Source organism: Panthera onca, chromosome D2 (genome assembly GCF_046562875.1).
Source record: "Panthera onca isolate mPanOnc1 chromosome D2, mPanOnc1 haplotype 2, whole genome shotgun sequence".
NCBI lineage: Eukaryota > Metazoa > Chordata > Mammalia > Carnivora > Felidae > Panthera > Panthera onca.
This window is the reverse complement of record NC_138349.1, coordinates 56,497,438-56,510,729: the sequence shown is the minus strand read 5'-3', so window position 1 is coordinate 56,510,729 and position 13,292 is coordinate 56,497,438. Positions and strand designations below refer to the sequence as shown.

At 56.2% G+C, this 13,292-nt stretch overlaps 1 protein-coding gene across 2 annotated transcripts in view; it reads right to left on the bottom strand.

The window, feature by feature from the left end:
- The window catches only part of LRRC20 (leucine rich repeat containing 20), an 86,963-nt gene that overhangs the window by 13,548 nt on the left and 60,123 nt on the right, over nt 1-13,292 (bottom strand). For both annotated transcript variants that reach the window (XM_060642529.2, XM_078434331.1), the window contains one exon: nt 12,306-12,473. In XM_060642529.2, the coding sequence (XP_060498512.2) occupies nt 12,306-12,473 (168 nt within the window). The remainder of the gene's footprint in view (nt 1-12,305; nt 12,474-13,292) is intronic.

The window sequence follows — 13,292 nt, the reverse complement described above, 5'->3', positions numbered from 1 at the left end:
GTTTTAAGAATCTACTACTGTGGGGCGCCCAGGTTGGCTCAGTCGATTAAGCATCCGACTTTGGCCTCAGGTCATGATCTCAAGGTTCATGAGCTCGAGCCCCACATCAGGCTCTGTGCTGACGGCTCAGAGCCTGGAGCCTGCTTCGGATTCTGTGTCTCCCTCTCTCTCTGCCCCTCCCCTGCTCGTGCTGTCTCTCTCTCAAAAATAAATAAACATTAAAAAAAAAAAAAAAAAAAAGAAGAAGGCTCTCCACTACTGTGGTGCCAGACGGTAGGTTCTCTGGTGGTGAGCAGAGCAGAGGGTAACATGTAGACGTGTTAATCACTATAATAACGTACACCTAAAACTAACGTAATAATGACCATTAACTTCACATCTGATCCTCTCTAACGGATCTAACGGAGAGGTCCTCTGTACTCAAAAAAAAAAAAAAGAAAAAAAAAGAAAGAAAGAAAGAAAAAAAGAAAGAAAGAAAGAATCCATTAATGAACCTAGACACGCTTTTTTTCCTCCTTCACAACAAGCTTCAGAGAAAGAGAAACAAAGGAGGAGAAAAGTCCCTGCTGTGATTCCCTCCTCCACGTCCCCAGGTTGGCCAGCAAAGGAGGGCTGACGAGCTTCTCCTCCCGCACACTCCTTGGCCCGGCTCTGACAGGCGATCAAAGACGGAGCATAACAATTCTCATAAATAAATAACACAGTCTTACTGGCTGCTCTGGAGACAGCTAAAAAGTAAATCAAATTGCCTGGCCCTTGCTTGGCATTTATCTTTCCGGTCAGACTTCCGGTCTTTGCTCTACTGTGCCTACTGTTCCTCCCTGCCGAAGTCTCTGTTCTCCCCCCACAACCCCCCTCATGTGGGCCACTGGAAGGCCCCCCGCCTCCAGAGCCATGACCCCCGCTGCACCCACAACCCCAGGCTGGTCTCTTTTAGTTTTCTTCCAACTGCCTAAAGAATGACAATTCTGTTGTGGACTCTCCCTCCCTCCCTCCCTCAAGCTGGCTGTGTGCCTGTATCTAACACGGGCGTGGGGGACCAGAACTGTCCAACCTGCTGTGTGTATGGCAAGCGTCAGGCAGGGCAGGGGTGACCGGATATGCAGATAGGAGTATAATCACCTCCCCTAAAGGTTCTTCTCCCAGGGGTGGGGGCAGATGTGAAAATGGCTCCTTTGAAAATTCTCCTCCATGCTTGGAAACGAAGGTTGCTAATGCTAACTTTACAAACCCTTCTGCTCAGATTTAGGACCACTGTCAGAGAATTAAGACCTCCCTTACTATTGGAAAAAGAAGAAAAGCTCCTAAGATAACCACCAGGTTAGAAGCAGCTAGGTAGCCCCCGCCCCCACCTCCCAACCCCCAGGGAAACCAGCTTCTAGAAAAACAAAACAAGCTGAAGGTGGTAGTGGGAGAGAGTGGTCAAGACGCTAACAATAGCAAGGAAGTGGGGAGATGTGAGCCAGCGGTGTGCTGGCTAATGCTTAACAATCTACTCCCTGAGGTGGGAAAAATCCGATTTGTAGCATTTACTGTTTTGTTTTTGTTTTGTTTTTTTGTGGTGCAAATACTCCCACCGTGGCCAATTCCAAGCTACTAAGGTGAGGCCACTGAATCTGACCGTGCACCGCCAGCACCCTGCTGGAGAGCCGTGTTGAGCAGCCCACCCCAGCAGGACCGCAGGCCCCTGAGTGAAAGGTGCCAGAGCTCAGGCCAAGTCCCCATTTCAACTAGGATTCTCTGGCATAAACTTGTACCTTGGGAACGGGCCCGCTGTTTTGTTATCCGTGCGTCCTCAGTTGCCTTTGGCTTATTGATAGAGTTCCCCCTGAAAATGCTAGATATGCGTGCTGTGCTACAGGGAGGAGAGAGGGTTCAGGGGCACTGGGGCAGTGGGGCCCCATGCTCAGGGTCCAGGGGACAGTAGGGTCAGTGTGAAAGGAGAACCCCAAGGGAAAGATGCAAGTCCACAGAGCTCACTCCTGCCACTCTCCCAGCTAAGCCCAGCGGTCAGGGCCAGGCTGTCGATTTTCTCATCCTGATGTAGCTACAGACACACACAGAGACAGACACCAGGAGGAGGAGGGAGGTTGCGGCTTCCTCATGACGGGATGTGGGCACTGATGGAAGGTTCTGGCTCAGCGGTTCTATCACGCCTGCACACTGGAACCATCTGGGGAGCTTGAGAAAATCGTCAAGGCCCAAGCCCACCGTGAGAGATTCTGTTTTAACTGGCGTGGAGTGTGGTCTGGACATGAGGGTTTTTAAAAGCTCCCCAGATGGTGTGAATGGGCAGCTGGCTCGAGCGCTGCTGGACGTACGAATGAGGCTTGACGGGAGAATCCAGTGAAAGTATGCATACAGCCCTTCCGTCCTGGGATGCTGCCAGCTGTTCTGCTCTGAGGCAGAGCTTTCAGGAGCGGGGCTGACAGCCTACATGGTCTGGGGAATCCTGCCTCATCATCTTAGACCCTACTATGCACCCCAAGGGAGCTTCCTTCCAACCAAAGTTATGTGCTTCCGCTGTAACTCTGTTGTGGCTTTCTATCTCCCGGCAGCAAAAATCTCTCCCTATGCCGAGCACTGTCCTGAGCAGCTGAAGTTCTGGAGCAAGACTGCTTGGGTTGGAACCCTGGCTCTCTGCCTAGGCAGCATGACCATGGCCAAGGTACTTAACTTCCCGATGCCTTGGTTTCCTCCCTTGGGGAGAATAACTGTCTGCCTTATAAGGTTGTCATGAGGATTAGCCAAGAGCATACTCAAAAAGTCGTTAGAGAGGATCAGATGTGAAGGTAATGGTCAGTGAGTTATCAGCTAGTGTAACTGACCGTGCCACAAGCCCCAGGACCGGGGAACATGGCTTGTCCATCCCATCTGTCTCTAGCATAGTGCCTGCCACACAGCAAGCTGTTCAACCAAAAAAATGACCACTGGTGAATGAATGAACAGGTCCACTGCCTAAATTCATGCCTATGCTCCTGCAAGCCTCGTTCCCTGAGCTCTGAGGTTTGGAGCATAGGAGCTACTCTCCAGCACTCTGGACAGGGACAGAAGACTGGCTGGCTGCCCAGCGGAGCATGCAAGTGTTTTGTTTTAAACAAACGTCAAATAACTCTTTTCTTGCTGTTCGCCTGTGTGCCACCAACAGAATGCCAAGAGCATCTCGGGTAATTGGAGGTTTCAAGTAACCAAGGCTTTACCACCGTGTCTGGCACGGAGAATCCTATTCCATTTGGGCAGAGACCAAGTGTGTGAGAGGTCTTTTGGTCAGAGCTCCACTTGCTCGTTCCCTGTGGGCAGACACGTGAGCAGGGGTTGCAAACAGGAGCTCCCCCCCATCACATCTGGGGGCCATGTCTAACTTGCACTAATTGCTGCTAAAGCCTGTTTACTCCCAGCCTGTCCCACCTCCTGGCTCCACGGGCGGCCAGCACTCCCTGCGCTGTGTGACGATTACCTCCCCAAGCTGTTCGCCAGCTCGAGGGATGCGTGCACCACCGCTCGCTGCCCGTGGGCACAGCCTGGTACTGTCACGCTGGACAAGGGCATTCTGGGAGACAGCATGAGTCTGCGGTGGCGCTCAGGCAAGCTGCCACCTTGAGGGCAAGTCATTCTCCTCCATGACCCCTGACAGTGCTTGGAGGGGAGGGGACAGGGTAAGGCTCCGACTGCTCTCAGCTAGCTGTGCTCAAGAGAAGTCTGAACCCAGTGCCCAGGGAGGGGACTGGCTACATTTTCCCCCAGACAGGTTTGGAGCCCTAGATCCAAGCTCAGGAGAAAAGGGTCCTCCCAGACCTGCCAGCCTTAAAGCCTGCACACAGCGGTCATTCCCTCTTCCCAGCTACTACCTTCCTGCCCGGAAGCAAGAGTGGGACCAGAAATGGCACAGCAGCCTGCTTCAGGGTGTGTGTGTGTCTGGTAGGGTAGGCGAGGTGGGTTCCTGGGGACCTGGGTAAGTGCTGCAATTCTCAGAATCCTCTGAGAATTTGGCAAACCTTTCTTGGCCAGCTGAGCCCTGCCCTGGATGCTGTGGCCCACTAATTAGCCTCTATCCAACCTTTTAGCAATGTCCCCTGCCTCCTCTGTCCTGGTCCCTGGGTAAGTGCAGGAGGCCCAGCAGGCTGGAGGGCAAGGAGTAGGGGAGGAGGCTGAGCAGGCAGCACGCAGTCAGGACTCCAGGCTGGCTGAATGGCAGGACAAGCAGCTGGTGGGAAGTGACCACAGTGGACCCTGACACCAGCTCCAAAGGGTGGAACCATCCTCCCCACTGTGCAGCAGGGATGAAACAGAGACGTGCAGAGGGGAGGGGACGTGTTCATGCCAACGATGTAAGTGGGGCTTTGGACCTGTGCCTTTTCTGCTATGAAACTCTGAGAGGCCAAAGGAGAGGAGGGACGACGGGAGCACGGTCAGGGTTGAGTGGAGTCCAATTCAGAGGCTCTTTACCTTGGAGGGGGCCCCAGCCTACCAGGAGAGGGGCAGAAGGAGGTGAAGAGGAGTCTGCCCTGACTTCTGCTTTTGTTATCACCATGGGGTGATATCACCCTTCTCTCCGGAGCGAAGACAGGCAGGCAGGCCTGGGGAAACTCTAAGAAGCCTTCCCTGCTTGTGGTTCAAGCTGCGTCTTGGGCCCAGGGGAAGTTCGGAGGGCAGCCGGCACTGACAGATCAAGCACCTGCCCTGGAAAGCTAAGAGCCAAGCCCCCCACTTATGCCACTGCCCGGTCTGCCGGCAGGCAGGGCCTGGTGTCCAGACGCATTTGCTTTGGCCGAGATTCCCCACTTGCCGCCTCCTCATCGTATTGAGCGCCGGTGGGCCTGCAGGGTGGGCGGCACGCCTGACCTCTCAAAGCCCTTGAGGCCTTGGCACAGTCTCTCCCTGGCCTGGCAGTTCCGATCAACCAGGACCGTGGCCTGGCTAAACCCCAAGTGGTACCAGGTGGAAAATGGAGGCGCTCACAAGATACAACCTGCTGATTTCACGAGTTACTTTTGCAGCTCTGGGCACAGCCCGCTGACAGAGCAGCGTGTTGCTCATCCCTATTCAGATTAGACCAGCCCCCGCCCTCAACAGAGCCTGGCAGCTTCATGGAGGAGGAGGCCGGGAGGCCAACTTCTCAGCTTTGACCTGTCTCAGGGGCTGACAGGCCCTTCACGTCTACAGGAAGTACGTTTGCTAACCAGCCTCTTGCAAACCACCAGCTAATGAGGCCTTGCGGTGGGCCCTCTCCCAGGGTGAGCTTTCTCTACAGCTCCGGCCCTCTTTCCAGGGCTGAGTGAGGCCAGTGGGGGACAGCCATCCCTCTGCCACCTGCCAACTTGTTTACGGGTGCCTACCAGCCACGTGGCATCCGGCACCTGTTTCTGCACACAGCGACCCACTCCCTCCTCTCCCATCAAATGAAGACCGGACAGGCTCTGGAACACCAAAGACACATGGGCGGGGATGACCAAACACCTGGCTTAAAATCCCATCTCCACCACGTCCTTGTGCAGGCTGCGTCCCCTCTGTGAGCCTCTCTTCTCAGCTGTCAAGTGGTGATAACACCTCCTTTCCAGAAGACAGGCTTGAGCAAATTAAACGAGGTAAATTACAGAGGAGCTGTGCTAGGCGTGCTAGCTATGAGATTATGAGAAGTTTGTCTACTTTTGTCTCTTTAGATGAAATAGAGTATTATTTCCACTTCTGCTCTTCCAGGGTTTTCTCTGCTTAAAGAACATTTTCAGGGGGCGCGGGGCAGGGGCGCCTGGGTGGCTCAGTTGGTTAAGTGTCCGACTTTGGCTCTGGTCATGATCTCATGGTTTGTGGGTTCAAGCCCCGCGTTGGGTTCTGTGTTGACAGCTCAGAGCCTGGAGCCTGCTTCAGTTTCTGTGTCTCCCCCTCTCTCTATCCCTCCCCGGCTCGTGCGCTCTCTTTTTCTCTCTCAAAACTAAATAAATGTTAAAAAATAAAAAAAATAAAAACATTTTCTGGGGGCGCCTGGGTGGCTCAGTCGGTTGAGTGTCAGACTCTTGGTTTTAGTTCAGGTCAAGTGTCAGGCTCTGTGCTGATAGCACGGAGACTGCTTGGGATTTTCTGTCTCCCTCTCTCTGTCCCTCCCCTGCTCACTCTCTCTCTCCCAAAATAAATAAATACACTTAAAAAAAAAATTTTTTTTTTCTGGGTTCTAGGGGAAGAACTAGTGAGACTTCCCTCTCTTCCCACTAGAGGGACAGGGGGCTGTGCGGTAGAGAAGGACCAGTCCCACTGGGTCCCCTCCTCCAGGAAGTCCTCCTCTGCCCACCTCCACGCCCACCACTCCCTCAGCGCTTCCACCCCACCCCCACACAGCAACCGGAGCCTGCAGAACCTCTCACAGCTGGGCAGCCTGCTAGAGCCCCCCAAGTGAAACAAAGTTGTGTTCCCTCTGCCCCTGTGACATTGACCAGTTTATTCTGTGCAACAGGGTGAGGCTGGAACAGCTGTGTGAACATCAAGGGAGGGCGATCCTGAGGTCTTGGCGGGCATCTGTGCCCCCAGCCTAGGAGGACAGCAGAGGCTGCGTTCTGGAGGACTTCTCTTGATGAAGGCCAGAGTGCAGCTGTGGCTCTCTGGAAGGATCTGTCTGCCCCTGCCTGTCAGAGAAGGGGGAGGACGCTAGGATACAGGGCCCAGGCCCCCTGTGACACACCGGGCCACAGCAGGGGTGCTGGTGACCCCTTAGGCCAGGCGTGCTCCCTCCGAATCCCCACGGCGCCCCCACTCCCATCCTTGTACTGCAGGACGAGCGTCCTGTACTTGTGGAAACCTTACGTCTGAGGGCTGGCGCATGGCCCGGATAAACTACAACAAGAGACTGAAGTCCAGAGGTGGGGGGCAGGGGCACAGATTCTCAATGAACACGCCGCTGCCCCGGCCTAGGTCACTTGTTAGAAATGGAGACCCCGGGCCCGTCCACAGAAACTGTGATTCAGTAGGTCTGACAGCAGACCTGGGAGTCTTCCTCTTTCGCCAACACTCCAGGGGGGTTCGGATGTGGGGTCTGTGGCGTGCGCCCTGTGGGATTCTGTGAGGCTTGGAGAGCCAATCGTGCTTGGGGGGACTGGGGGGCCCAACAGCACAGACAGCGGCCCTGAGATGGCACCTGGGGCTTTAGGGAACGGCCCTGGACGAGCCTGTGTTGTGCACAGAAACCACTTGGGGACCTTGCTCAGGTGCAGATTCTGACCCCGGAGGAGCGAGGTGGAGCCCGAGGGTCTGCGCTTCTAACGAGCTCCCAGGTGATGCCCCCACTGCGGGTCAGTAGACGACACTTTGCGAAGCCGGAGCCTTGAGCAGGGGTTCTCGAACTTCAGCACACATCCCTATCGCCTGTGGGTGGGGGCCGGTGAACACAAATTGCCCCCTCCTCTCCCCATTTCTGATTGAGGAGGTCTGGGGCTGGAGGCTGTGCATTTCTAACAGGTTCTTGGGTGCTGCCCAGAGACCCCACTCTGAGAACTACTGGCTTCGATGGTAAGAAGTGAAACGGCCCGAGGGGAGGATGAAGCAGAGGAAGCCCAAAGCTGCTCTGCGTGATACAGACACTTGGCTTTTGCCTCCATAGTGCTACTGCCCTGTTAAATTCTTAGCAGGAGCTTGTCTTCCTCTGATCTCTGGCTCTCTCTGGAACGCTGGGAAAAACCCCAGTGAACTGAGGGTTATGGAAAATTGATTCCAGCTTAACTGAAAAAGCCCCCTGCTTAGCAAATTGAAGTCTCCTAACTACTTGATTTTGTCCGCACCCCCACATGTTCCAGGAGTACGACCAACTGCTGTGCGGGAGCAGGTTCTCCTGTGGCCTTTATGTGGTTCCTGCCTCCACCTTCGAGTCACGGGTGGCAGCAGCCAGGGTGAGGGAGCTGGTTCCCGGGTTTTCACAGGAGGAGTGAACCGTCCCATCCTCATGTCACCGCCCACGGTGACTAAGCGTCTCCACCTCCTCTGAAACCCTCCCCGGCCTCTCCTGGGAGCCCCACCTTCCAAGGACACGTGGCCTGCCACCCTCTGCCCGGATCCTCCCCCTGGCACGCTCGGCATCCTGACCGTGACTTCTCTCTGATGTGGTGGTTTACCACCTGCCTGCACTCACACCTCCCTCACGGCCTGTAAGCGGCCTGAGGTCAGGGCCTGCACCTCATTCATCGTGGCAGCTCTTATTTCTTCTCCAGAGACCACTTTGCCCCAGGGAGTCTTGTCTATAAAAACTTAGAAGCGCCCATCCGCCACTTTCTGGTTTGGAAAATAGAGGGGCCATCCCGTATCCCAGAAACCTGTTAACTCGCTGCTGTCTGAATAAATACTCTGAGCTACAAATCCTCTTCTTCCTCTCGGGAGCACCTAGAGAAAACAACTATGTCCTGGTAGGCTTGTCTCCAGGACCCAGGCAGCCACCCATTGGACGGGGGCATCTGCTACTGTGCGTGTGCCTGGCGGCCAGCGGGGAGGGTCGAGGCCTCTTGATCTGCATGACTTCACGTTCACCTGAACCTGGCCCAGACCTGCAGCCCCGGGGTGGGGGGGTGGGCAGGCAGAGAAAATGATAAGACATGAGGAGGGACTTTCAGACTGAGAGTGCAGGCCAGTAGGGTGGTGAGGGGGGATGGGTGGGGATAAACAGGTGGCCCTGAACCCATCATCTACCTGACTCTGTACTTGGGTGGTGAGCTCGTCTCCTCAGCCAAGCCTCCCTGCCTGTCCTCACTCCAGCCCCACTAGTGAGCAGGAGGATGCAGACGGTGGTGACCGTGATGGACAGAGACATGGGTGGAGAAGAGCGAAGGGAGGGCTGTATTGTGTGGCTGGCGGTGTGAGCTGCGGGGGACAAGTAGCTAGGCTGGCTGAGGACAGAGCCCAGATCTCTGCAGGACAACTCAAGGGAGTGGCTTCCGGCATTTCCTCATCACGACCCACGGTGAGAAATACATTTTTACATCACAACCCAGTACACGTGTCTGTGTGTGTACGTGAAACTGAACTAGAAGTCACAAAGCAGCATTACCATGCTACAGGTGACGCAGCCCATCACGCTCTGGCCTCAACCTTCGGATCTGATCTGGCTTCAGGGCTCGTTAGTGGGTCACAGCCGGCAACTCGAAACAATCTGCCCTGCCGTGCCTCGGGAATTCCAGAGGGCCTTTGGGGCTTAGGAATTCCTGCCTAGTTCAGTGCTCTCAACCACCCGAGCACCTGCTGAATGGCAGACACGTTGCTCGATGCTGGGTGGGGATGGGGAGCAGAGCAGCTCCGAGAGGAGGGTATGGAGACATCATACACACAGACCAGACGACTCTCAGTACAGGGGGCGGCAACGGGGCCACCAATGCTACCCAGATACACGACCTGAGCGCACTCAGCTCCGGCTGGGCACCAAGGAGCAGCACCGTGACCTGCTGGCAGCTGGCATCAGAAAGCAGACACGAGTGTCCCTGTCCTTCCTAGCCCATCCCTTCCCCCTCTGCGAACTGCAACCCTCTCTCCTCTCCCCCAGGTTCTGGCCCAGAGTGGAGGAATATCGGGCAGCGGCGTTATCCAGAAAGCAGGAGATGAAAGGAGTCGACCTCGACCCCTCCCAGGGTGCCGCAAGCCTCCAGGGCTTCCAAGGGCCAGGCTGGAGGTATCCTCAGGGGCAGCCCCTTCACACCGAGTCTCCTTGTGCTGCACTGGGGGCTTGCTTCAGAGCTGCCTACTCTCTGCTTGCTGAACTAAAGCCTAAAGGCAACTCACGCATCTCAAATCTATTTCTCAGGGAAAAACAGTTTCTAACACCCTCTGTGGGCCCTGAAGGGGAAAAATATGTCACCCTTAAGGCATCCTAAGCTCCTACTACAATTATCCCAATGAGATCCTGCAGACGAGCTACAGCTGGCAAAAAGTGCAAAGGTATTTCCGTAATGAAGGACTGTGTAGCCCTCACCTTCCTCACTGATTAAAGCCCTCCTCCATCCCGCCGGGCTCTGAAGACTGTGGCCTGGCCCTCCCGCTGTTTTGGGGAGTTAGAAGCAATCTAAGTAACTAGGATAGATCAGAGAGAGAAAAAGGAAGCGAGGAGACTCCAGCAAGGGAACAGCAGTTGCCTCCATGTGCCCCTTCTCTCCATCTGGGGGGCATGTGGGAGAACCCCCGAGGCCTCCCGCAGTGGAGCAGGCCGTGGCCCAGTCGAGCACCTCTGGGAGCTGTTGCGCACTTGGGGGAAAGCAGGGGCCTCTGCCGAACAGGGGCAGTCCCCAGCATGTCCATATTCCCCGGGCCTGGACCCAGGCTGGGCAGCAGGATGCTCTGTACAGGTGGAACTGGCTGGGAAACAGCCCAGGGGTTGATGTCTCTTTCCCTTGGCCAGATATACCACATACCCCTGGCCATGAAGGCTAGGGGAAATCTCTTAGACCTGCGTTTCTACATCTATCAAATAGGCCTTGAGCCTGTGCATGAGCATTCTTGGAAAACTGTAAGGAGCTCCCACATGTAGTTATTACTGTCACTTTACAAACAGGAAGAGATATCTATACAGGAGAATGAGTCAAAACAGCCGATCTTTGTTTCGGGAACGGTCGCTGCTGAGGGATCTGGGTGGCCTGGTGGGAGGGGAAGGAGTGGGAGATCTGTACCACCCTGGACTGCTCACTTCGTACTACAGCCAGACAGAGGCCCCCACACCCTGCTCCCCTGCTGAGGGCAAAGCTACCTTCTGGAGTGGGGGTGGAGGGAGAACCTCCGTTTAAAAGCTGGGAAGAAGCTGAGGCACAGAGAGGTGATGGGAGTCTTCCAAGGCTGCGGTCAGGAAGGGGGGAAGCCAATGGCCAGGGCCTGTCCTGGCCTGCCTGCCTGCAGCTATGAACCCAGTTCTGGTCTCCGCATCAGCTCGTAGGAGCCCCTCTTTGGTAACCGCTCCGTTCAGTAAGTAGCAGAAGGAAACAGAGGCATTAGGAATGGCCTTGAAGAACAGGAGGCAGGGGAGGAAAGGCCCAGTGAGGAGGGCCTGCTGAGAAGGAAGGGCTTAGGGCGAGACCACAGTCAGTCACACCAGCGCAGGAGGGAGAGCACCTCTGGGCACGTTCCTTCCACCTAAAGACAGCACAAGGGCTTAAGGGACTGGGGAGCCACCTCGGGGCCAAAGGCACTCAGGGATCCTGGTCTTGGGAGGGAAAAGTCCAAACCAGAGCGCATCCCCAGGGCCTTCCCAGGGACCAGACAAGGAACCCCATCCTAGACACGGAGCCAAGTCTTGTATACTCGACCTGGCACTTCTGGAGTCTCACTGTGCAACCTGATGGGCTCTCATAACTTCTCTGAGCCTCAATTTACTCATCTGTAAAAGAATGGATTCCAAACCTCAGAGGTTACCTGGTCCTGACCCCCCGCCCCGGCCAGGGTCCTGCAGGCAGCATCCCCGACAGAGGGGATACTCAGCACGTGCGGGAGGCAGGCGCTCTCCATCCAGCTCCAAACCACTAGAAAGCTCTTGCTTTTAGTCAAATGGCATAATGGCTGTGAAAGCAATTACAGAAGTAAAAGCAGAACCAGAGGGGGTTATTACTGACACTGCCAACATCAGATGTGACGTGAGAGGGCCCGAGAAACAGGGCTGAAGAGGGGCTTCTGAGGGAGCCAAGGCAGCCAGACGAGGGAGCCGAGGAGGAGGGCAGAGGGGCCCTGGTGAGCAGCTGGAGAGGATGCCCGGGGGAACTGCCCACAAGGAGGAAAGGACCACCCGCTGGGCCTGCCGTGTGCAGAAGGCACTCTGAACCCAGGGCGGAGACCCTCGGGTTCCCTGGGGGGAGTGTAGGCGTGCAACGTTAGGCACAGAGGCCCTGCTCTGAACACATTTGCCTGGCGGCCCCTGCTCACTACCAGTGAAGAGCTCACTGTGGAGTCCAGGGAGGGAGATGGGGAACTTAGGTGGAAGGAGATGTATATAAGGTTCAAGCCGGAGGGTCTGGGAGGCAGCCCAGACCAGCAGACGGAGATGCAAGAGAGAGCTCGTAGACCGGGGTGGCCCGCTGGTTCAGGGAAGGCTGTGAGGAAGCCCAGGCCTTCTACCTGCCAGGTGTGCAACCCAGCCCCAGCAGGTGGCAGGGCCTCAAAATGGTTCCCTTCCCGGGCTCAGTGCCCCGTGCTCAGGTGTCTCAGACTGGAAGGCTCACCCTGGCCTTTATGTCTGTGCAAGTCTGACCCCGGAGCCCCATGTCTGTGCCCTGTGACCCCGTGAGCCCCTGCGGAAAGGGAGGGCAGAGGGAGGAACTGCAGACAGTGGGAGGCGCGGGGCCCACACGGCCGGGGCCGCTCACCCACGATGTCGTTCTCCTCCAGGTTGATGGTCTCTAGAGCTGGCAGGGTAGTGAGCTGCTCGGGGAAGTCACGGAACTGGTTCCGGGAGAGGTCGATGGCCTTGAGGTGCTGCAGGGTACTGACCTCGTTGGGGAGCCGGTGCAGGAAGTTCCCTTCCAGGCGGAGCTCTGCCGTGTGAGGAAGGAAGAGAAGGACGGGTGAATGGGGGCAGATGACAGGGACAGCGGCACCTGGGCCAGGAAGGCAGAGAGGCAACCCCAGCCATGGAGGCAGACCCCTCAAGGGGCTTGCCGCATGTGTGCACAGGAGGAGGGCCCGCCCCACCATGCCAGCTGGGCTCCCCGCTTTGGGATCCAGAATGGAAGGCTCTCCCAACCAAAGCGTGGCTTAGACAAAGGGTCAGGACGGGCTGGCTCCTCGCTTCCTCAGACAAGGCCTCAACTCTGGGCGTTGAGAGGATAGGTCCCTGGACACACCCACACCCACAGCCCAGCTGAGGGACGCCACTTTCTACCACCCTCCCTGCTCAAGGAGCAGCCAGGGGCAGCCAAGGTCTTTCTATGTCACGTGACCCCACTCCCCTATTCAGCCCCAACTGGCCAGATGAGCGTGGGTTCCCACCCGACAGCGGCTGCTCCGAGAGCCAGCCAGTGACCCATGCAGGAACCCGGGAAGAAGGTGAGCTGGGCCTATGGGAGTCCCTCCCTTGGGGATCTGGTTAAGGCAGGGCTGGCCATGGTAGAAGCCGAAGCTGAAATGTGTTCTACAGAGAGAAGCCTTGGGAGGTCCTGGGGGGCCCTGGGCAAGGACAGGCATGAGGGGCAGAAACCAAGCGTCAACGGGGAGGTAGCATAACGCAGGGCTTAAGAGTGGGGGGGATCGGGGGTCCCCACGGCCTGGTTCAAACCTTGCCTGAGAGTTGTTCACTCAGTTATCTAACCACATTAGGTCTCAGTTTGTTCATCTACAGGAAGGGACTAATAATA